General features: G+C 49.7%; 8 protein-coding genes across 8 annotated transcripts; 3 read left to right on the plus strand and 5 right to left on the minus strand.

Annotated features, from left to right (window-relative positions):
- Window positions 1-538: 538 nt before the first annotated feature.
- Window positions 539-1,586, minus strand: N7532_004408 (uncharacterized protein; the record flags this gene model as incomplete). Its single annotated transcript, XM_056616902.1, has 2 exons — window positions 539-975; window positions 1,052-1,586. 2 exons carry the CDS (start codon window positions 1,584-1,586, stop codon window positions 539-541), a joined length of 972 nt encoding a protein of 323 aa, XP_056477259.1.
- A 4,471-nt stretch (window positions 1,587-6,057) lies between these two features.
- N7532_004409 (NO-inducible flavohemoprotein) lies at window positions 6,058-7,350 on the plus strand (the record flags this gene model as incomplete). Its single annotated transcript, XM_056616903.1, has 1 exon — window positions 6,058-7,350. The coding sequence occupies one exon, from the start codon at window positions 6,058-6,060 to the stop codon at window positions 7,348-7,350; it is 1,293 nt and encodes a 430-aa protein (XP_056477260.1).
- Window positions 7,351-7,511: 161 nt separating this feature from the next.
- Window positions 7,512-8,880, minus strand: N7532_004410 (peroxidase family protein; the record flags this gene model as incomplete). The annotated part of the gene is made up of 6 exons (XM_056616904.1): window positions 7,512-7,696; window positions 7,754-8,025; window positions 8,081-8,128; window positions 8,186-8,378; window positions 8,432-8,548; window positions 8,835-8,880. 6 exons carry the CDS (start codon window positions 8,878-8,880, stop codon window positions 7,512-7,514), a joined length of 861 nt encoding a protein of 286 aa, XP_056477261.1.
- A 917-nt stretch (window positions 8,881-9,797) lies between these two features.
- On the plus strand, window positions 9,798-10,865 carry N7532_004411 (uncharacterized protein; the record flags this gene model as incomplete). Its single annotated transcript, XM_056616905.1, has 3 exons — window positions 9,798-10,163; window positions 10,237-10,481; window positions 10,550-10,865. 3 exons carry the CDS (start codon window positions 9,798-9,800, stop codon window positions 10,863-10,865), a joined length of 927 nt encoding a protein of 308 aa, XP_056477262.1.
- Window positions 10,866-11,048: 183 nt separating this feature from the next.
- N7532_004412 (uncharacterized protein) lies at window positions 11,049-11,609 on the minus strand (the record flags this gene model as incomplete). Its single annotated transcript, XM_056616906.1, has 1 exon — window positions 11,049-11,609. The coding sequence occupies one exon, from the start codon at window positions 11,607-11,609 to the stop codon at window positions 11,049-11,051; it is 561 nt and encodes a 186-aa protein (XP_056477263.1).
- Window positions 11,610-11,679: 70 nt separating this feature from the next.
- Window positions 11,680-14,769, minus strand: N7532_004413 (transcription factor domain-containing protein; the record flags this gene model as incomplete). Its single annotated transcript, XM_056616907.1, has 9 exons — window positions 11,680-12,496; window positions 12,555-12,688; window positions 12,787-12,908; window positions 12,977-13,044; window positions 13,098-13,225; window positions 13,277-13,533; window positions 13,613-13,883; window positions 13,977-14,463; window positions 14,675-14,769. 9 exons carry the CDS (start codon window positions 14,767-14,769, stop codon window positions 11,680-11,682), a joined length of 2,379 nt encoding a protein of 792 aa, XP_056477264.1.
- Window positions 14,770-15,250: 481 nt separating this feature from the next.
- Window positions 15,251-15,622, plus strand: N7532_004414 (uncharacterized protein; the record flags this gene model as incomplete). The annotated part of the gene is made up of 1 exon (XM_056616908.1): window positions 15,251-15,622. One exon carries the CDS (start codon window positions 15,251-15,253, stop codon window positions 15,620-15,622), a length of 372 nt encoding a protein of 123 aa, XP_056477265.1.
- A 661-nt stretch (window positions 15,623-16,283) lies between these two features.
- On the minus strand, window positions 16,284-16,564 carry N7532_004415 (3-beta hydroxysteroid dehydrogenase/isomerase family protein; the record flags this gene model as incomplete). Its single annotated transcript, XM_056616909.1, has 2 exons — window positions 16,284-16,486; window positions 16,543-16,564. 2 exons carry the CDS (start codon window positions 16,562-16,564, stop codon window positions 16,284-16,286), a joined length of 225 nt encoding a protein of 74 aa, XP_056477266.1.
- Window positions 16,565-16,970: the final 406 nt, after the last annotated feature.

The raw sequence follows: 16,970 nt of genomic DNA on the forward strand, positions 1-16,970 counted from the left end.
CACAAATTCCACTGTGTTCGCAGTCATGTGACCGCACCGCCCGTTTGACCCCCATATCTCACTATAAGTAGCCTAGATAGTTCCTCAATCAATATCTCCATCATCTACGATCATCATCATCACCTCCCCTCATTTCCTAACACCCTGTATATGGTTTTACGAAACAGTCATTCTTAAAAAATAATCGGACATTCAAAGGAAAACGAAAATTAGCTATTTAACTACTAATCACTAGCGAACCGAAATGAACATTGTTACGTGTTATTACAATACTAGTTGGGATATGAAGGTATCGCAAAGGCTAACTATATACGGTTAGAGTAATCTTGGCGTTCGGTGTCCGGAAAGAAAGAGTGGATGTAAAAACGCAAGGCGATTTTGCAAGCTGCTGTAACATAGCTTTTTTTGAGAAACGTAAATGCAGCAATGCGATGCCGGCCTGTCCTGTACAATAGGAAATAGCATCAAACAAATCCCCATCGAATGGGTTTGACGCAAATAAAAACGTAGTTTACCACCGCAGGTTCCCTGAACAAACTCACTCGCGATATGATGGCCATTTCGTAGCCTCCTCTCGCAGCAAGGGCTTTTCCGGTACAGCGAGCTGCTGAGTTGTCGCAGAATCCACAAGAGCCACCCCAATATCCTCTTCGTTGACTTCCAAGCCTCGGGCCTCATCCTGCATGTTCCTTTGTTGTCGTCTGTACATTCTCCAGAAAACCAAACTACCGTGGATCTGGGCAGCCGAGAAAGCAACGTGGAGAAGGGGTGTGGCGACCTTGAAAGCGATCTCCCAGCGATGCCAGAGACTGCCAAACAGCCACATTGTCACCACCGTCTCACAGAATGTACCGCTTGCTGTCGTCAGGCAGGAAAGAAGGAATACGCGACTGAGGAAGTGGTGGCGGTTTGGATAGATGCGGTAGAGGATGATTGCGATGTGCGGGAAAAACTCGGACACGATATCGAAGGCGCCTAGGATTGACGGAAACGTTAGTCTTCTTCAGGAGCCGACGGGGATAAATGGACTTTTGAAGGGAACGAAGCTGACCCCAAACAGTGCACAGGATAAACTCAACGTCAGCATCCGGTTCCCGCACCAGCCTCAAGCTGATGGCGATTGCTGATTGTCCAATAAGAATGGTGCCTATGTGGTGCAACACGGCGACAGGTGATAGTTTCATGCGATAGAGAAGCTCAAATATGTACATGGCAATCAGCAATTGAGCCACGACAATCAGAAGATCTCCCATGGTGACCGGAGATTCACGAGTAAAGCGAGTGTGGAATGTTCCTTCGCAAAATGTCACATTGATGAACGGGTAAGCGGCGACAATCAGGATGAGAATCTTAGTCACTCCGGCAATGTGGTGGTTGACGAACCCACGGCGGTTAACCTCATCGAGCCCCGTGTAAATAGGGCCGTATGCCCACTTGATTAGGAAGCCCTCGAGAATGTAGTAGCGGATTAAGAAGAAGACCACCAGTGCAATGGAGATTATGAGTGCCGAAAAGGGAGCCAAGATGGAGATCGTCTCCAAAGGCTTGTGGTCGATGTTGGAACCATATCGTTCCAAAACTGACATGGCTAGAGATTTTCAGAATACGTGATAGCACCAAAAAAAAGCAAGAGAATATGTGCGGCTCCAAGTCGAGGACAGATCACATCACGAAAGTAGAAATGGGCGACGGAAGGAAGTGGGCATCAGGGTCGAGCACACATTGAGAGAGAGAAGAAAGCACGAATGAGGTGAGAAATGAGTGGGCAGAGGAGGTGCTTGCTTCTGTAAATCTGCCAGCGGCGGCCTCGTCCCCACCCACTCCAGTCTATTTTCACAATGCACACCTGCAACCAGGACTCAGCCTCACAGCCCCAGAACACTCGCGAATCCCATGCGACCAGGCTTTAACCTGGCAGGTCTGCGCCATCTGCACTCCTATCCCGTACTCGGGCTTTATTGCTCATCTCAAAACAAACTACAATAGTCCGAGGCAAATAGAAGCGATAAGCGATGGGCAGCAGGGCCAAGCTTTGCCCACCCGTCGGTCCAAAGCTTAACGGGGCCAACTCGCCGCGTGGTTGGCCCCCTTGCCTCGGACGCCGTGGGTCAGGGTCCCCGGCGAAAATGGCTGATTTCACACTCTATTCTGACACGAGAAGGTAGGCAGCAGCATTGTCAGCCTCGCACTATGGTAGCCCGGAAAAAATGCTCAGGGTCAAAAAGGGCTACCTCCTTGGTAGCGCTGGTTTAATTCGAGAACCAACAGCCCCTGGCTCCTCCGATCTCCCAGAGGATACAAGATGCTGTTCACGTGTTTTTGCAGCGGCGGGGTTGGTGTGTGTAATACCAACTTCCACGGTTCATCGCACCCCTTCCTAATAGAGTCGGCGTCAATTCTTTCAAGGATTGCTTCTTAAAATGGAAAATGTGGTATTCGGTTTTGAGCCCACACACTAGTAGAAAGAGTGCCTACAGTATAATTAAGCTGCCTGACGGTGTTGCATCGCTACCAAGTAGACGCGAGGTATTTAGGGTCGGCTACCGAGACAAGACGGGTGCCAAGTGGATTTTGTTCTTCGCTGGGGCCACTTCTATTTATAGGGCGGATATTATCTGGTTCTTCTCGATCTTTGAAACCAATTAGATCCGATCATGCAGTCATACACTTTTTCATGCAGCTAGCACCGATTGTCCTCGCAAGAGGGGCAAAGTATTATCCCCGAAAGAATATTGGAGTTGCCATAAGCTTTCGTGAGGTGGCCCTGATTATCACAATACACTAGTGTATCAAATAGAACATTGAGCCCAGGGAAATCTGGGAGTTACCGAGTGCACCTTGAGCCTACTGCAGTATGATGGATGAGCTGGCAAATCTAACTATATGCCAGGTAGTTGTAGTTAGTCATCGTAGTACCGATAATTAATACGCAAGTACATAGTTATGAAAGAAGTAGATGCATATAACCGGAAAGATCTATAATCGCTGAATTTGGACCTGCATTTTATCAAACGCAGAAAAGCGCAATTGTTCTAAACATCTGTCACACGCAGGATGTTACCATATCAATGCCGCCCGAACAAAAGGGAGCAACCATGACGATGATCATACAGTATGCCTCGGCGTATTTGAAGCGAATGATTTAGAGCAATCCTTTTTTGACTGCCTATTGGTGCTGTTCCCATTATTCGGCATGGTTCGATGGGAATTTTTATTTTTATCTACGCGAGTGTACTACCGATGAATTCATTAATCCTATCATACAGCACTCGAGGCAAGTTGCAGTCTTTCAAGCTACTATTGATCTTCGGTTGTGTGCCAACTTTTTCTAGGACCATAAGACACCTTGTGCGAGCGATAGTACGTGCAATATGCTGCTGTCAATTCGGTATATACCGGGACAAAGATGACCTGCATTAACACTAAGCGCGTGGCTGGAGGATAAGCCTAACACGGCCCCTTGATGGGCTTTCGGGCAATATTTGAGTTACAAGCGGACTTTTTGAGAGCATCGACAAAACATGAAGTACCATCTAGGCATTGCGAATAGCCTGGCAGGCTAGTACAATTGCTGGATATGCTGCCAGTTTATGCTTGAGGCAGCGAAGTGCCTTCCGTTAACTAGTGAAGAGGGGAACGCTCGATGGCAGCACGCGCTGAGACGTGCGGGTCGATTCAGCAGAAAAACCACCACAGAACACACGCGTAGCAATCAGGAAATAGCGAGGACCCCAAATGTAGGGGTCAGGTCGGGGAGGTGTAAGAAGGTGTATTCTAGAACTAGCTATCCGGCCACCGTATACTGCCAGCTATGTCTCATAACATGAATGGCACCCATGTAGTAGGGGAGGGGGTCTCCCCACTACACTAGTTACTGTACTAGTCCTTGGAGGGGGAGAGGGGGACTTTAGCTGCTTCACCTCTTATCTCTGTAAGCATCATCGTTGCTCAGAACATGAATGCATCATGGATCTAACCTGTATCTGTCGATTTGCAACTCATTATTCTCTTCTCGGCTTTCTCGCTCTATCGCCGATAGACCAGTTTGTGTGCTGTTAGTCTGACTGCATTGGCATCGGCACTGTGTCGCGTTCGCCGAATCAATTTATTACCTCCGAAGACAAGCCGACCGCACTGCACAACTACGCAGTCGAAAAAGCCGTCAAAATCATTTACATATCAGTGCCAAGGCACAGACACAGTCATCCGCTCCGCCAACTTCTCCCGCAGCAGCAAATTACATTCCCGTGCGCGGCGGGCTCAGATCGGCATCATACCGAGGCTTCTTCCCGAGGCTGCAATTCTGCAGTCGAAATCCAGAAACTCGGAAACATTCCATGAACCACGGCTAAATGGCAAGTGACACCTCCAATTAGCGATAGTGGCAGATATCTCTTAATACGAAGCCACTCGCCTTGGTGAGCAGCCCACTTTCAGCTTCGCTCCTTACGTCCTCGGTCCAGTTTAACCAGTTGTCTAAAAATGACCATTCGAAGCGTTGGCGTCGAATCTAATTCTGGAGGGTATTCAATGGAGGGAGCTACTTCTGCAAAAACCCTTCCATATGTCATGGACAACGCAAATTCCTCGCTGGACAGACCCGGTTTCGACCAACTGCCTCTGCAGCCTCACCATCCCAAAGGGTCTGCGTGGGGGCTTTGGGGTACCGATGATGAGCGTGGGACCTTGAATCTTCTGACGGAGCAAGTCGTGTGAGATGCAAGTGTGGAGGTTAAATCTGGCAAGGTGGTTAACCTGAAGTAAGCAGCCCTTGAGTTGCTCGAGGTTCAACTCTCTTAACTATGTGGCTTAGTTTACCTCTGAATGTGCCTCTGAGGCCGATGAACCCACGACGCAAGGAGTGTGTGCATTCGATCATTGCAAAAGGTCATGCGAACGACGATGAAGTACGAAGAGCCCCTTTCCTCAAGTAATGACATTTAAATCGCTAACCCAAAGGTCAGATTGATTTCAACACGCAAAGCTCAAGCCATTGGGATGGATTACGCCACTACCCATACTCGGAAACAAAGCTTTACTACAACGGTGTCACAAGATGACATCTCTGGAGCTAAAGCAAATTCGAAGATCGGAATACAAAGTATGTCGAAGTGGACTTTGACCCAATTGTCAGATCCTGCATATTCATGATTGACAGACCTGGCTTCAAAGCCAATAATTTCGCGCGGAGTACTGCTTGATTGGTATTCATACGCACAAAGAGAGAAGATGCCTCATACCCCATTCAAAAACCAGGCCATTCCTCTCTCCCACCTGCTCCAAGTCGCCAAAGAAGAGGGTGTGACCTTCCGTCAAGGAGATATCCTACTCATCCGTACAGGATGGACAGCAGCATACCATCAGTTAACTGACGACGAAAAAGAGAATCTTGGGGGTAGAGATGATCGCGCGTCGTGTGGAGTGGAAGTAACCGAGGAAAGTCTTCGTTGGCATTGGGAGAATTGTTTTGCTGCCGTCGCGAGTGACACGGTCGCCTACGAAGCATGGCCATCTCCCAAATCTTGGGGCGTGAGTATGCATGAGGTATGTGGTCCTTTTGATTTTCTGATATACGTTGCATCAGCTAATTTGCGATTGCAGGCAGGTTTTTCTTAGCGGATGGGGAATGCCGATCGGCGAATGCTGGGATCTTGAGAAATTGAGTCAGACTTGCAAGGAACTGGGGCGCTGGACGTTCATGCTGACCAGTCAGCCCTTGTACGTGCCTGGGGGTGTTGCAAGTCCGGCTAACGCGACTGCAATTTTCTAGATCTAGCCCACGATGACCAATTATAATCCACGGCGAAGCCTTCTCAGAATCAGTTCCAGTTGTTTATCTAACTCGTCCATGCATATTTTCCTCCAATGAAAGTGCGGTGTTTCAAGTGTGCGGAGGTGGTACTCTGGAAGTAGATGATGATGTCAAGATTGGATCCACATACGGCCTTCCCAAGTTCAGCCCACGCAGCCAGTGGCAACCCAACTTCTAATTATTTGCTCCAGAAAGAAACAAAATCTCAAGTTACTTTTGATTCTATCGCCAGAATCTAAGCAGATATGTTCTCACATATAACATTCAGACAAGCCGTCCGTCCGGCGCTGATCCAACGACTTCCTATCGTCGCGCCACGGAAATGGCTTACGACCGAGCAAAAGCAGATCGTGAAATCGACCATTCCCGCACTAGAGCAGCACGGTGTAGCAATCACCACGCTCTTCTACAAGCGCATGCTTGAGGCTCATCCTGAATTAAAGAGCATCTTCAACACCGCACATCAAGCAACAGGCGAGCAGCCGGCCGCTCTAGCCCATGCCGTGTGGGCATATGCTGTGAACATCGACCATCCTGAGGCACTGAGTGCAGCCGTCTCTCGCATTGGACACAAGCATGCCAGCCTGGGAGTCACTGCCGACCAGTACCCGATTGTTGGCGAGCATCTCCTCGCGGCAATCAAGGAGGTCCTTGGGCCGGCCGTCAATGCACATGTCGTTGATGCTTGGGGTGCGGCGTACCAGGAACTGGCTGATATATTCATCAATTTTGAGAGCAATCTTTACGAGAAGAACTCGAAGGCTCCCGGTGGTTGGAAGGGCTGGCGAAAATTTTTCATCTCGAAAAAGGTGTCGGAAAGCGACGAGATCATCTCCTTCCGTCTTACCCCTGTCGACAAAGATGTGCTTCCATCCTACCAGCCCGGTCAATTCGTAAGTGTGCGATGCTATGTCCCCGAGTTGGGTTCATACCAGCCGCGGCAGTATAGTCTATCGGATTCCCCGAGTGGAGATCATTTCCGGATCTCGGTGAAAAGGGAGTTCGCCAGTGGCCCGAGACCTGCAGGTCGCATTTCGAATGTTCTTCACGAGTCTCTTCCTGTTGACGCGGAGTTGGACTTGAGCATGCCGTTTGGAGATTTTGTTCTTGATGTCAACGCGACCACGCCAGTTGTATTAATTAGCGGTGGTGTGGGATTGACACCGATGATGTCGATGCTGAAGACTATCATCCATCAACAAGGCAACGTGCGACAAGTTGTATTCATCCACGCTGCGCGGAATGGTCGTGTCCATGCGATGAAACAAGATCTTACTCGCATCGTTTCTGAGAACCCGTCTGTGAAACGGATAGTGTTTTACGAAGAGACGACAGACCGCGATAAGCAGGGCGTTGACTATGATCATACCGGTCGTGTCGACCTGGCCAAGATTCAGAAGGAAGCTGTCATTCCCGAGGCAGATTACTATATCTGTGGACCCCAGCCATTCATGAAAGCGCAAAGCAATAGTCTTGAAAGAATGGGTGTGTCACCAGAGCGAATTCACATGGAGGTTTTCGGCTCTCCTTCTGATTGAATACATAATATCTATGTAAGGTTTTAGAACGTTAGAATACTATGAAATTACGCTAGTCAGATCCCAAACGCATTTCGATTCCCCGGCTATATATGATGTAGCCTAGGGCGAGTAACACTCATACAAAGAGACTGATATCGACAAAATCATCACCAAGGAGATTATGAATGCTGATGAGCAAACGAAAACCCGGCATGTAAGTCTCGATTCCGTACTACCAAGCCCTCTTTGGCAGTGAGAAGAGATGTTGCCTGGGTAATCATCTGGGACAATTTGACAATGTCGTCAAGACTAATGACCTCCTGCTTCTTCTTCCAGCCCAAGTCAGTCGGCAATCGCTCGTTTTCTAGATCCGTCATTAGTTCAAGCTCTGCTGCAGCACCGATGGGATGCTTTGACCTACCAAAAAAATACTCCACAAGTGTACGATTGACAAGACCAGAATCCATGTTTCCAAAAGCAACAATAGGAGCAGAGACTTCTCCAATGCTGAATGCCTCCGTTTTTGATGTAAACGTATATTGGGGGTTAGAGGCACGAGAGTTGATTTGGCGCGCGAGTTTGCTGTTTGCAAGCATGTTGGGCGTTAGGATGGGATCGGTCCAGTAGGCGCGTGTCTCGTCAAAGATGGTCCTGTTGAAGATATGGTTGTTTCCGAAGTATGCGTCCGAACGACTGTTTGCGTTATTAATAGCCTTGTAGGAGACTTGGTTTTTGATGCCAGGCTTACCTGAGACTGGCATCGTGTTCGAGGACATTGTGCCGATTCAGATGATCCCTATCCTCTTGTTAGCAAAACCTTCCGCGTCATAAAGGGCTTTAGTGGGCTGTTTACAGCGTGAAAAATGTAGCGTTGGGCTCTGGATTGGCAACAATGGCCATTTCAAACATCAAACTTCCAAGGGAAGTATTGAAGTTCAATGCAGATTTCAACGCCTGGACCACTGTCTTCTCGGTGAGGTTTTTGCCATCATGAGGTAGGAAGCCGTGGTTTGCGAGAGTATTCATCATGGGACAGGGTCCGCGGACTTTGTCAAGACATTAGACATGCACAAGAGGGCCGGCATTGGTTGTATCTTACAATCACCAGGCCCGGGTGGCTTCCAGTGAGAGGGCGAGCCATGACCGTCGTGGTAATGAGCGAATGCCAAAGGCAGGGCGAGGATAACCGACAGATATGAGGACCACATCATCAAGCCTAGTTAACGTTCCAGTTCAGTATGTAATTTGAAAAATAAAAAGATGAACTGGGGAAGAAGATGGATAAATAGCAATCGATCGATTTCCGATATCCGGTGGAACACGGACCTTAAGTAGCTTCCTCATAGATTGACTCGTGACCAGGCGGTCATATATCAAAGACCCAATTCGCTATAGTATATGGAAACATGTCATATTCGTGAGGCCCTGCTGTTTCATGAGGGTGAGATTTCATCTCGGCATCGTATTCGGGTTCATAACTCTATCGGATGACACTGAATAACCGTAGGTCCAATCAAACACCGGGCATTCGAGAAGCTCAATCGCCATTGGCGGTTCATCTGAGTAGCTGTGGCACTTGTGTTGGCCACAGAAGGCCCGTTGTAGTAGACCTATACGAGTACGAACCAGTCGTCGATTTCCCGAGGTGTGGGCCGTGCCTTGTGTCTTTTGGTTCCATGCTATAGAATGCAGCATAAATATAATGACTGGCTCTTATGCCTGGAATGCCCTCAGTCAGGTCCATTGAGAATTTGGTGGACATTAACCGCAGAACGTTTTGGTGGTTGTGACGACACTCCGAAATGGGAAATTGTCCTTTTGTCAATGCCGCCTTGTCTCCGTGGTTCTGACTGTGGGGTCGGTGGAAGTGGAAGAACCATGAAAGAGAAGAGACAACGCAGCAAACAGAGCTCGCATCTTATTTCAACATTCGATAGAGTAGTATTGTTCTTGGGTATCCCTCGGTGCACATCCTACTTTCAAGCGTTCACCAGGGGTCTTTGCCTGAGTCTGCCTGAGGTAGAGTATGGTGTGGCAGTAACTAACTATCACAGACCATGGCAAATCCAATCTAGAGTGCCAATAGGAGGGCGAGCTGGGTAAAGGAATGGTCTCCATTATTGTCAGTGCGTAGTTGAGTTGTCAGTCAGGGGGTTTTCTCGAAGGATGATCTGCAGCCAGGCTGCCGGTCAACTCGGAGACCATCACCAGCCGTGATCTCATTTGGCCACAGCCTTACCCTGGTCGACTCGAGCTGCTAGATATAATTAGCCTTCCCCAGACATGCTGCCTAAAACGCCCCTAGTGTCATCGTGAAGCAAGCCACCGAAAGTGGTGCCGAAGATCGCCGGGGAAATCGTCTCCTTGCGTGGCCGTGGCGGAGTCCCGGGACACGAGGGTCAATCCCACCAAATATAATCGGGTTGGCCTATCAGGCGATGATAATTTTTTTGGGTGGATGCGTCATGGCGGGCGAACTCCACCAGGCAGATCGATGGATTGGGAAGGGCGTGATGCACATCGGGCCCGGCGCCCACTGGACCGGCCGGGCTTGGCTTGGGGCCGCGAAAAGTCACGCGTCGTCAGAGGCTCAGCCTCGCCGACGTCACGATAAATCTCACCAAGTCCCCGACGGCCACGCTCGAAGGCGCCCAACATTGCGGTCTTCCAGCACTCGCAGACTCGACAACATCATGTGTTCGTCCTCGCAGTCCTCGATGAACACCATCCGCAAGGTGCAAGTGGTAGTCGCGTTTTGCGCCTGGCCATGTGCCCTCGCGACCGTTCTCAAGAGCCACAAATCCCCTGAGAGCGTGTTCCAGCTCATTGTCGTACGTATCCGCATGTTCCGGTTTGTCGGGGTTGAATTTGAATTCGAAATATGCTCACCGACTGTTGCGACAGCTCTCCTTTTCGTTCCTTGCGGAGCTCGGCATTCTCTTCGCAAAGCAAACCTCCCGGAAACCGCAGGCCGTTCACCCCCCGAGAGAAATCCTGATAGATACCGCAGTGGGCTCGATCTTGCTTGCGACTTTCATTGGTGGCATGGTGATCCTTGCCAATCGGGAAATCAGAGAATGGGGATATACATACAGGCTGGCCAGGGGAATTCCCGAAATTTATTCCAATCTGGCCTGCCTCGTTCTGGGGTATGAAAAACTCCGAGGGAACCACGTACTGGAAGACAAAATATGCAGGACTAACTTTTGCATTCTAGATTATTGCACTTCCACAACATCGGCAAGACAATGTTCTACCGCTACGCCCTCCCCAGGATCAAGAACCACCTCGGAGCGACCTATTTCATGTGCCCGGCGTGCGCACGCTCGGCCCACTCCAACGCGATGGGCGATCTAGACTGGAGAGACAGCCAGGATCAACAGCGCACGACTTTCATGCAAGACCTGCACGGGATATACTCGGATAATGAAGTGGAGTATCGGCCATTGCTGCGGGAGGACCGCCGAAGCGAAGAGGATAAGCAGGAAAATGGTACCATCAACATTCACGACCGCTCCTCGCATGAGGTGTAAAAAGAAGAATACTTTGCAAATACAGAATTGATATCAGCTGGCTCTGACACACCATATTTTGGGCCCAAATCAGTGGATTCTAAGCCACACTGATCGTGACGATGCAATGACACGGCGCAACGGTAGATCATTCTCGATTATGAACCCCGCTATTTAGGCAATCATATATACTACCATATGACTCTAGATGATGTACCGCGGACCGGCCTCTTGGCTTTCGGCAGACGACATATCAACCTGCTGCCCCAGCTGAACAGGCCCGTAGATGCGGTCTCGGCGTTTATTCTCGCGCAACAGTAGAAAGCTCAGCAGTGATGCCGCAGCAGCCGATAACAGTGCAAAAGCACAGCAGACCCATAAACCGGTCCGATAGGACGGGGCATCCGAGTCGGGAAACATGTTGGTGCCAAGCAGAGGGCCACACTGGCCAACCGTCATCATAATCCACAACCCACCAGCTTTCTTCGAGCCCGTCGAGTTCGTATTCGAGTTCCACACCAGCGCCACAGACGTGGTTACGAAGATAAGCACCACCAAGAAGGAGCCGAAGTAGCGAGGGCCGACGGTGTCGGTGGTGCCGAGCAGGATGAATCCGATGGCCGAAAGGATGGCAAATAACGCGCAGAAGGGCCCGCGCATGCGGTATTTGTCGGAAAGCACAGACACGGTAATGATGAGAATGAAACATAAGACGTAGGGCGGGGCTGTCACTCCATTCGACTGCACTTCAGTGAAGGAACCCATTTCGGAGACGATGGTTGGTAGGAAAAGTGGGAGTGCGGCGAAGCTGACATTGTTGCAGAAGTTCATCAATCTAGTACATGTTAAACTGGTAAGCAGGGTCAAATGGCACCAATCCCCCATTATCTGGCACGAATCCTCCTCCTGCATTGAAAAATTCCCAATCATGCCACGTAGTATCTACATCCATAGCCTGCGTCATCAAGCTCCCAATATTCTCATCGTGCATTTGATCCTGCGGACTCAATTGACCTTCTCGCCGAGGTTCCATGGCCTCGATAATCCCCGAGTGTGTTTGCAACTGAGGAGGTATAGCTTCCGCACTGTGATAGCTCTGACTAAGAGGACTCTTCAATTGGCCATAGGACGGACGGGTTGGAAGCGTTGACTTGTTGTGTGTTCGCTGGTAACTCGGCACTGGACCTCCATCGGGTGGCACCCGGATCTCAAGCTTACTTTGGACCTGAGTGCCAGTGTATGTAGGCATCGTCTTCGGTATCAACGTTCTCTCTTCTGGGCATGGAGTGAGATGTGACTTGATAATATCGGTACTCCTCTTTATTCCAGGTGTCTGTCGGGCTTCCGACTCCAGCATTTTGAGCGTGGTCGACAGTCGGTTGGACGCAGCGGCGGCTAACGCAGAGTCCTCATACTGCACCTGCTGAATATCGATCGTAGCGGCGGTGTACACGCAATAAGAGACAAGGTATGTCTGGTTTTGGAAGTTAAACGTGCTGCCATACAGGCGGAAAAAATCGTTTACTTTTGTCGCTGCCTCGGTGCAAACCTGCTGCGCTCGGATAGCCAGCGCGTGCTCTCGAAGTTTCTCGTTCCGTGACCATGCAAAAAAAGGTCGAAAGATCAGAATGAGCATTGTGTGGTATAGGATACTGCGCATGTATTAGAGACCGTTGTAATTGACATGGGGTTCTTTGATCCATGACGTACTTGAGACAGAAGATATGAGGCGGAGGACAACACGCTGACGAGGCCGATTGTTGAATCCGAAGTGGTTCGGGTAACGCTTGGTAGAAGGAGCGAAGCTTTGCCTCCAGCTCAAAGATATTCTGCAGTTTGAGATGCTGGATGCTTCACCTATAGACTTTGTCATAGGCCTCATCAATGATCTGCAAAGTTAGCTTTAGTGGACTCATCGAGGCGACGAGAACAGAGAACCAACCTTCGCTAACTTGCAGAAATGAATGAAGTTCAAGGTGTTCAATGATTCTGTCACTGGATAGGCACTTTCAGCCCCATGCAAGTAGACTGGCTTCCATTCGGTATCATTGTCGGAAGTGTCAACTATTATTCATTAGTTCCGTGAGTTTCTGTGCGCTTACGTTCTAGCTGTCGTGACTTCTATCACTTACATAGGCTGTCAGGAGAATATGGGAGGTCCGTTAATGATGGAGGACGGCCAAGGCAGAGACTTATTGATCTGATCACAAGTGTCAGCACCGGATTGCTCCGCATAATTCATTGCATACTTACTTATCCCACGCGTAGGCTGACAGATAAAGGCGTTTCCGCACTTCCAGATTGTCAGGCTCGAGCCCATCCAGCCCTTCCAGGTTTCCTCTATATAAGTGCAGACCAAGGTCCGTGAGCATTCGGAAGGCCTGTATGGTCAGCTCCTGCTCAGAGATTCAAACTTGCCGAAGATCACAAACCATTCCGGTATACAGCCAGCCCTCGCTGCTTTTCCCTGTTGCGCATTGACGGCCTGCAAGAATGAGTAATCCTTGTATGGTGCAAATCTTGGGCTTCTCTTGCTCCATTTCGATCAATAAAAGCTCTTTGGCCTTGCGCAGGAAATATTCTCCCTTTTCCAACTTGTTGAATCTGGTGTCCTCGTCTTTCGTGTGGCGCATTGCATGGGCAAAAATGACGTTCACCAGGAATGGAGAGCAATAAGGACCTCCGAGCGCTAAGTCTCGATAGAAACCTTTGTCTTTCTCATTAATTTTCCAATTGGGCCATGCACGGGTAACAACTAGTAGACTTACATCGACGATAGACGCAGTTATGCAAGGGCGCCTGCCATGTCCAGTATATCTGGAGAGGAGTGTCACAAACATCGAGAGGGACATCCGCATGATTATCCAAATTCTTGAGTGCCACGTTCTCAATTGATTCTTGGAATCGGACATTGGAAGCCAGCCACTTGCGGTGGTATTCTTCGGAAGCCTTGTGCTCTTGCTTCTCCGTGCCTGGCATTTTGATCAATCGGCTATTGCTCGAGTCGAGAGGATGAAATCGCGAGGTTGCCCCATAGTACTGCGAGGGAAGTCAGGCCCTCTTCTCAACATTATCTCCACGTTTCGGAAAGACTCCGAGAGACACGGAAATATTGATACATGCGGTACTCACCTTGCCATGTTCGCCCACACTGAAACCAGCGGGGCATCCATAGGGAAGGTCCTCGCTCTCAGGATCTCGGTCGGTATCATACGACTGCGACAGCTCCGTCATCTGGCCGGGCGACCTTTCCACGACGTTCAAATCGTCGAAATCGCGCACGATCTCGGACAGTCGGCGGTCCCGCTCCTCATGGTCGAGACTCGCCAGATCGCGCAGCTGCGCCTCCAGGTCATCCACGCGCTTCTTAGATACCTGCAGCTGCTGCACCAGGTGAGTGTTGTAGCCGGGGCTCTCCCTGTAGCTGCAGATCTCCTTTGCCTTGACACAGTTCGCGCAATTCGGCTTCTTTCCGTCGCATTTGATCTTCCACCGGCGACACATCAAGCACGCAAACCCATACCGCCGCGGGGGCGCCTGGTTCGTCGAGGGGTTCATCATCCACACATCGCCCCAGTGCGAAAGCTCTTGTTTAGCGGAAAGGGACTCCCGCCAAGCGCTGCGTGCAAGCCCTTTTGCGGGGTCAAAGCTTATTCCTTGGGGAGTAAAGGCTTAGTCAGGGCTTCTGTCTAGATCTACGGGTGTTCACGGGCATTGCGACATTAATCGGACAGTGATTGACTCGATTGACCCTTGGCTGCTTTCCAATTCGAATGCAGCAAGTATAGGAACATTCAACCCCTGGTTACCCCAAAGTCAATTGGCCTTACCCGCCTTCAATCTGGGGTGGACACGAGGCTTGGCTCCACTCGGCTGGAGCCTCGGCAGTGGACCAGTCAGCTCGCACTTGCTGTATTTTGAACATGATTCGGGCCAGATTTGTCGAACAGAGAGGAACGTGTGGTTAATTCTCAGAGAGTGACAGACAGACAAGTTCTCATCTCAAATTCATCACGGTTGTCTATCTAGTATGACTGGTCGGTGGGAAAGAGTCCCAGTGGGTCCAGCATCATCCCGTCCTCTGCGATCCACGAAGATCCAATTTTTCCTAGTAAATCCCTGGAAATCTCTGGGAAGCCAGACATGACGGTACTCGAATCAGTGGAGGCACCTGCAGATCCGTCAAAAGGGATAGGACCATCCGCACTCAAAGGGTTGTTAGCAAACAAAGTATTTCCGATGGCTGAAATGTCTAAGTCCGTGTCCGTAGCGAGACTCTGGAGATATTCCGGAGTCAATTCCGGTGCTGCAAGAACCTGCACCGCAGCACTTGTGGCTGACCGAGCTGCTGGCGTCACTGGATGTTGTGGGTTGTTCCTCGAGCACTTGCCAGCGGACAGATCACTATGGAATTGCTGAACCAGTATCTCGGCTTGCGTGGCACATCTCCGCTTAAAATGGGCAGTCTCCCTCGAGGATGTGGAGTATTTTGCCATCAGATCAAACGAATCGATGGCGGTCTGGATACACTTGCGGGCTCCAGGCGAAGGAGCGCATATTGGATTCGCAAGAATGAACCCCAGAATACAGAGAGCGGCATCCCACTGGTACTGGACGATACTGGGCCAGCCGCGCAGCAGGTCAGTGTCTTTCAGAACTTGATGAATGATATTGGTCAAGGCGGTAGCGTGGTTGAGACAATTTATGCTGTGACAGTCAGACAGCGGGGTGAGGGACGAGGAGCCAGGTGGAAAACGCAAGAACGAGCGAAAGCTTGATAGTTGCAAGTGGCGGTATAGTATCTCAAGTAAGATTCTCTGTCGTTGCAACCAAAGTGGGCTAAAGGTATCAAGTTTCGAATACGCTCGTTGGATGTGTTCAGAGCCCTGAGGGAGACCAGATTGTGAGCGATAGGGCCCAGAACAAGTGGAGGGTTGATCACTGTCAGGTCAAAGACGGCTTTTCATCATCGATAAAGTCCCAGGCTGCTCGCTCGGCAAATGTTTTGCTGGCTCGATAGGCGTTGGCCGGGTTCTCGTTCGCTTGCTTTGCGGTGATGGGGCACCAGTCCGCCTGTGTGTCTGTTTAGCGATCATCTTGGAAAGTCCATTGAATTGCTTGCCTTCGTACCTCAGAGTAGACTTTTCCCTCGGCCTTTGCGTAAACATTGTTGATTGCAGCAAAAGAAGATGTGACTACGACACGCTTGATCGTCAGGCGTACTTTTGCACCGATCGGAGTATTCCGGTGGTTCCAATGATGGCTGTATCAAACTCCATCAGTCACTATCTACCTTATCAAAATCTGACTCCTTGATTTACATACCGGGATCTAGGATTTCCTTCGCGTCCTTAGCATGAAAATGGTAGCCTCAAATGGTGGCTCAGAAACGACCACCTCATCGAATGCTAAATGTAAATGCTAAACGTCAGTTTCAAGTTAATTGATTGCAAGGGCTTTCCCCTTACCATTGTCCTGTGCCATGTCTGCGACAATAGCACAATCAAGCCTGTTCTTTGATAGCTCTGGATGTGCTTGTAGGATTGCCTGTGCCTTTTGCTGGGATCGCACAGTCGTCACGACCGAATGACCACGCGCGAGCAAACTCTCAAGGCCATGAGTAGCGATGAAGCCACTGCCGCCTATGATTAGTATCGTTAGATGGTGTTTTGAACTATATAATTTCCATCGGACTAACCTGTAAGAAGAACACGAGCCATTGTGTTTGTTGAGAGCGGGTCGTTGTTACCTGCTTGGTACTTGGTATTTGGAGATGAGCTTCGAAATTGCTTTTGAAATGCACTTGAGGATTCTCTTTGTATGATGAAGCAAACAAGATGTCGGGTCGTTTAAATAGGAACCGCTATCTGCACATCAAAGCGTATCCAATTTCAGATCTCCCAAAAGTCGGCTGAATCGGCGTTATCCCTAAGCCCGCAGGATGATCACCTTAAGGAGCTGCATGCTCAGAAGTTCCGAGAGAAAATCACCCTTTCGGGGTTATGCGTGTTATCCAAATTCGACTGCTCCTTTGAGAACTCCGAGAGCTCTGATTGCTCCTTTTTTGGGGATAGTGCTGTACCTAGAGTGCATGAGTAAGCAAGGCGACGCCAAGGTAGTATCAAG

The sequence above is a fragment of the Penicillium argentinense genome, assembly GCF_028826775.1.
Source record: "Penicillium argentinense strain IBT 30761 chromosome Unknown utg000004l_segment0_segment0, whole genome shotgun sequence".
In the NCBI taxonomy this organism is placed as follows: Eukaryota; Fungi; Ascomycota; class Eurotiomycetes; order Eurotiales; family Aspergillaceae; genus Penicillium; species Penicillium argentinense.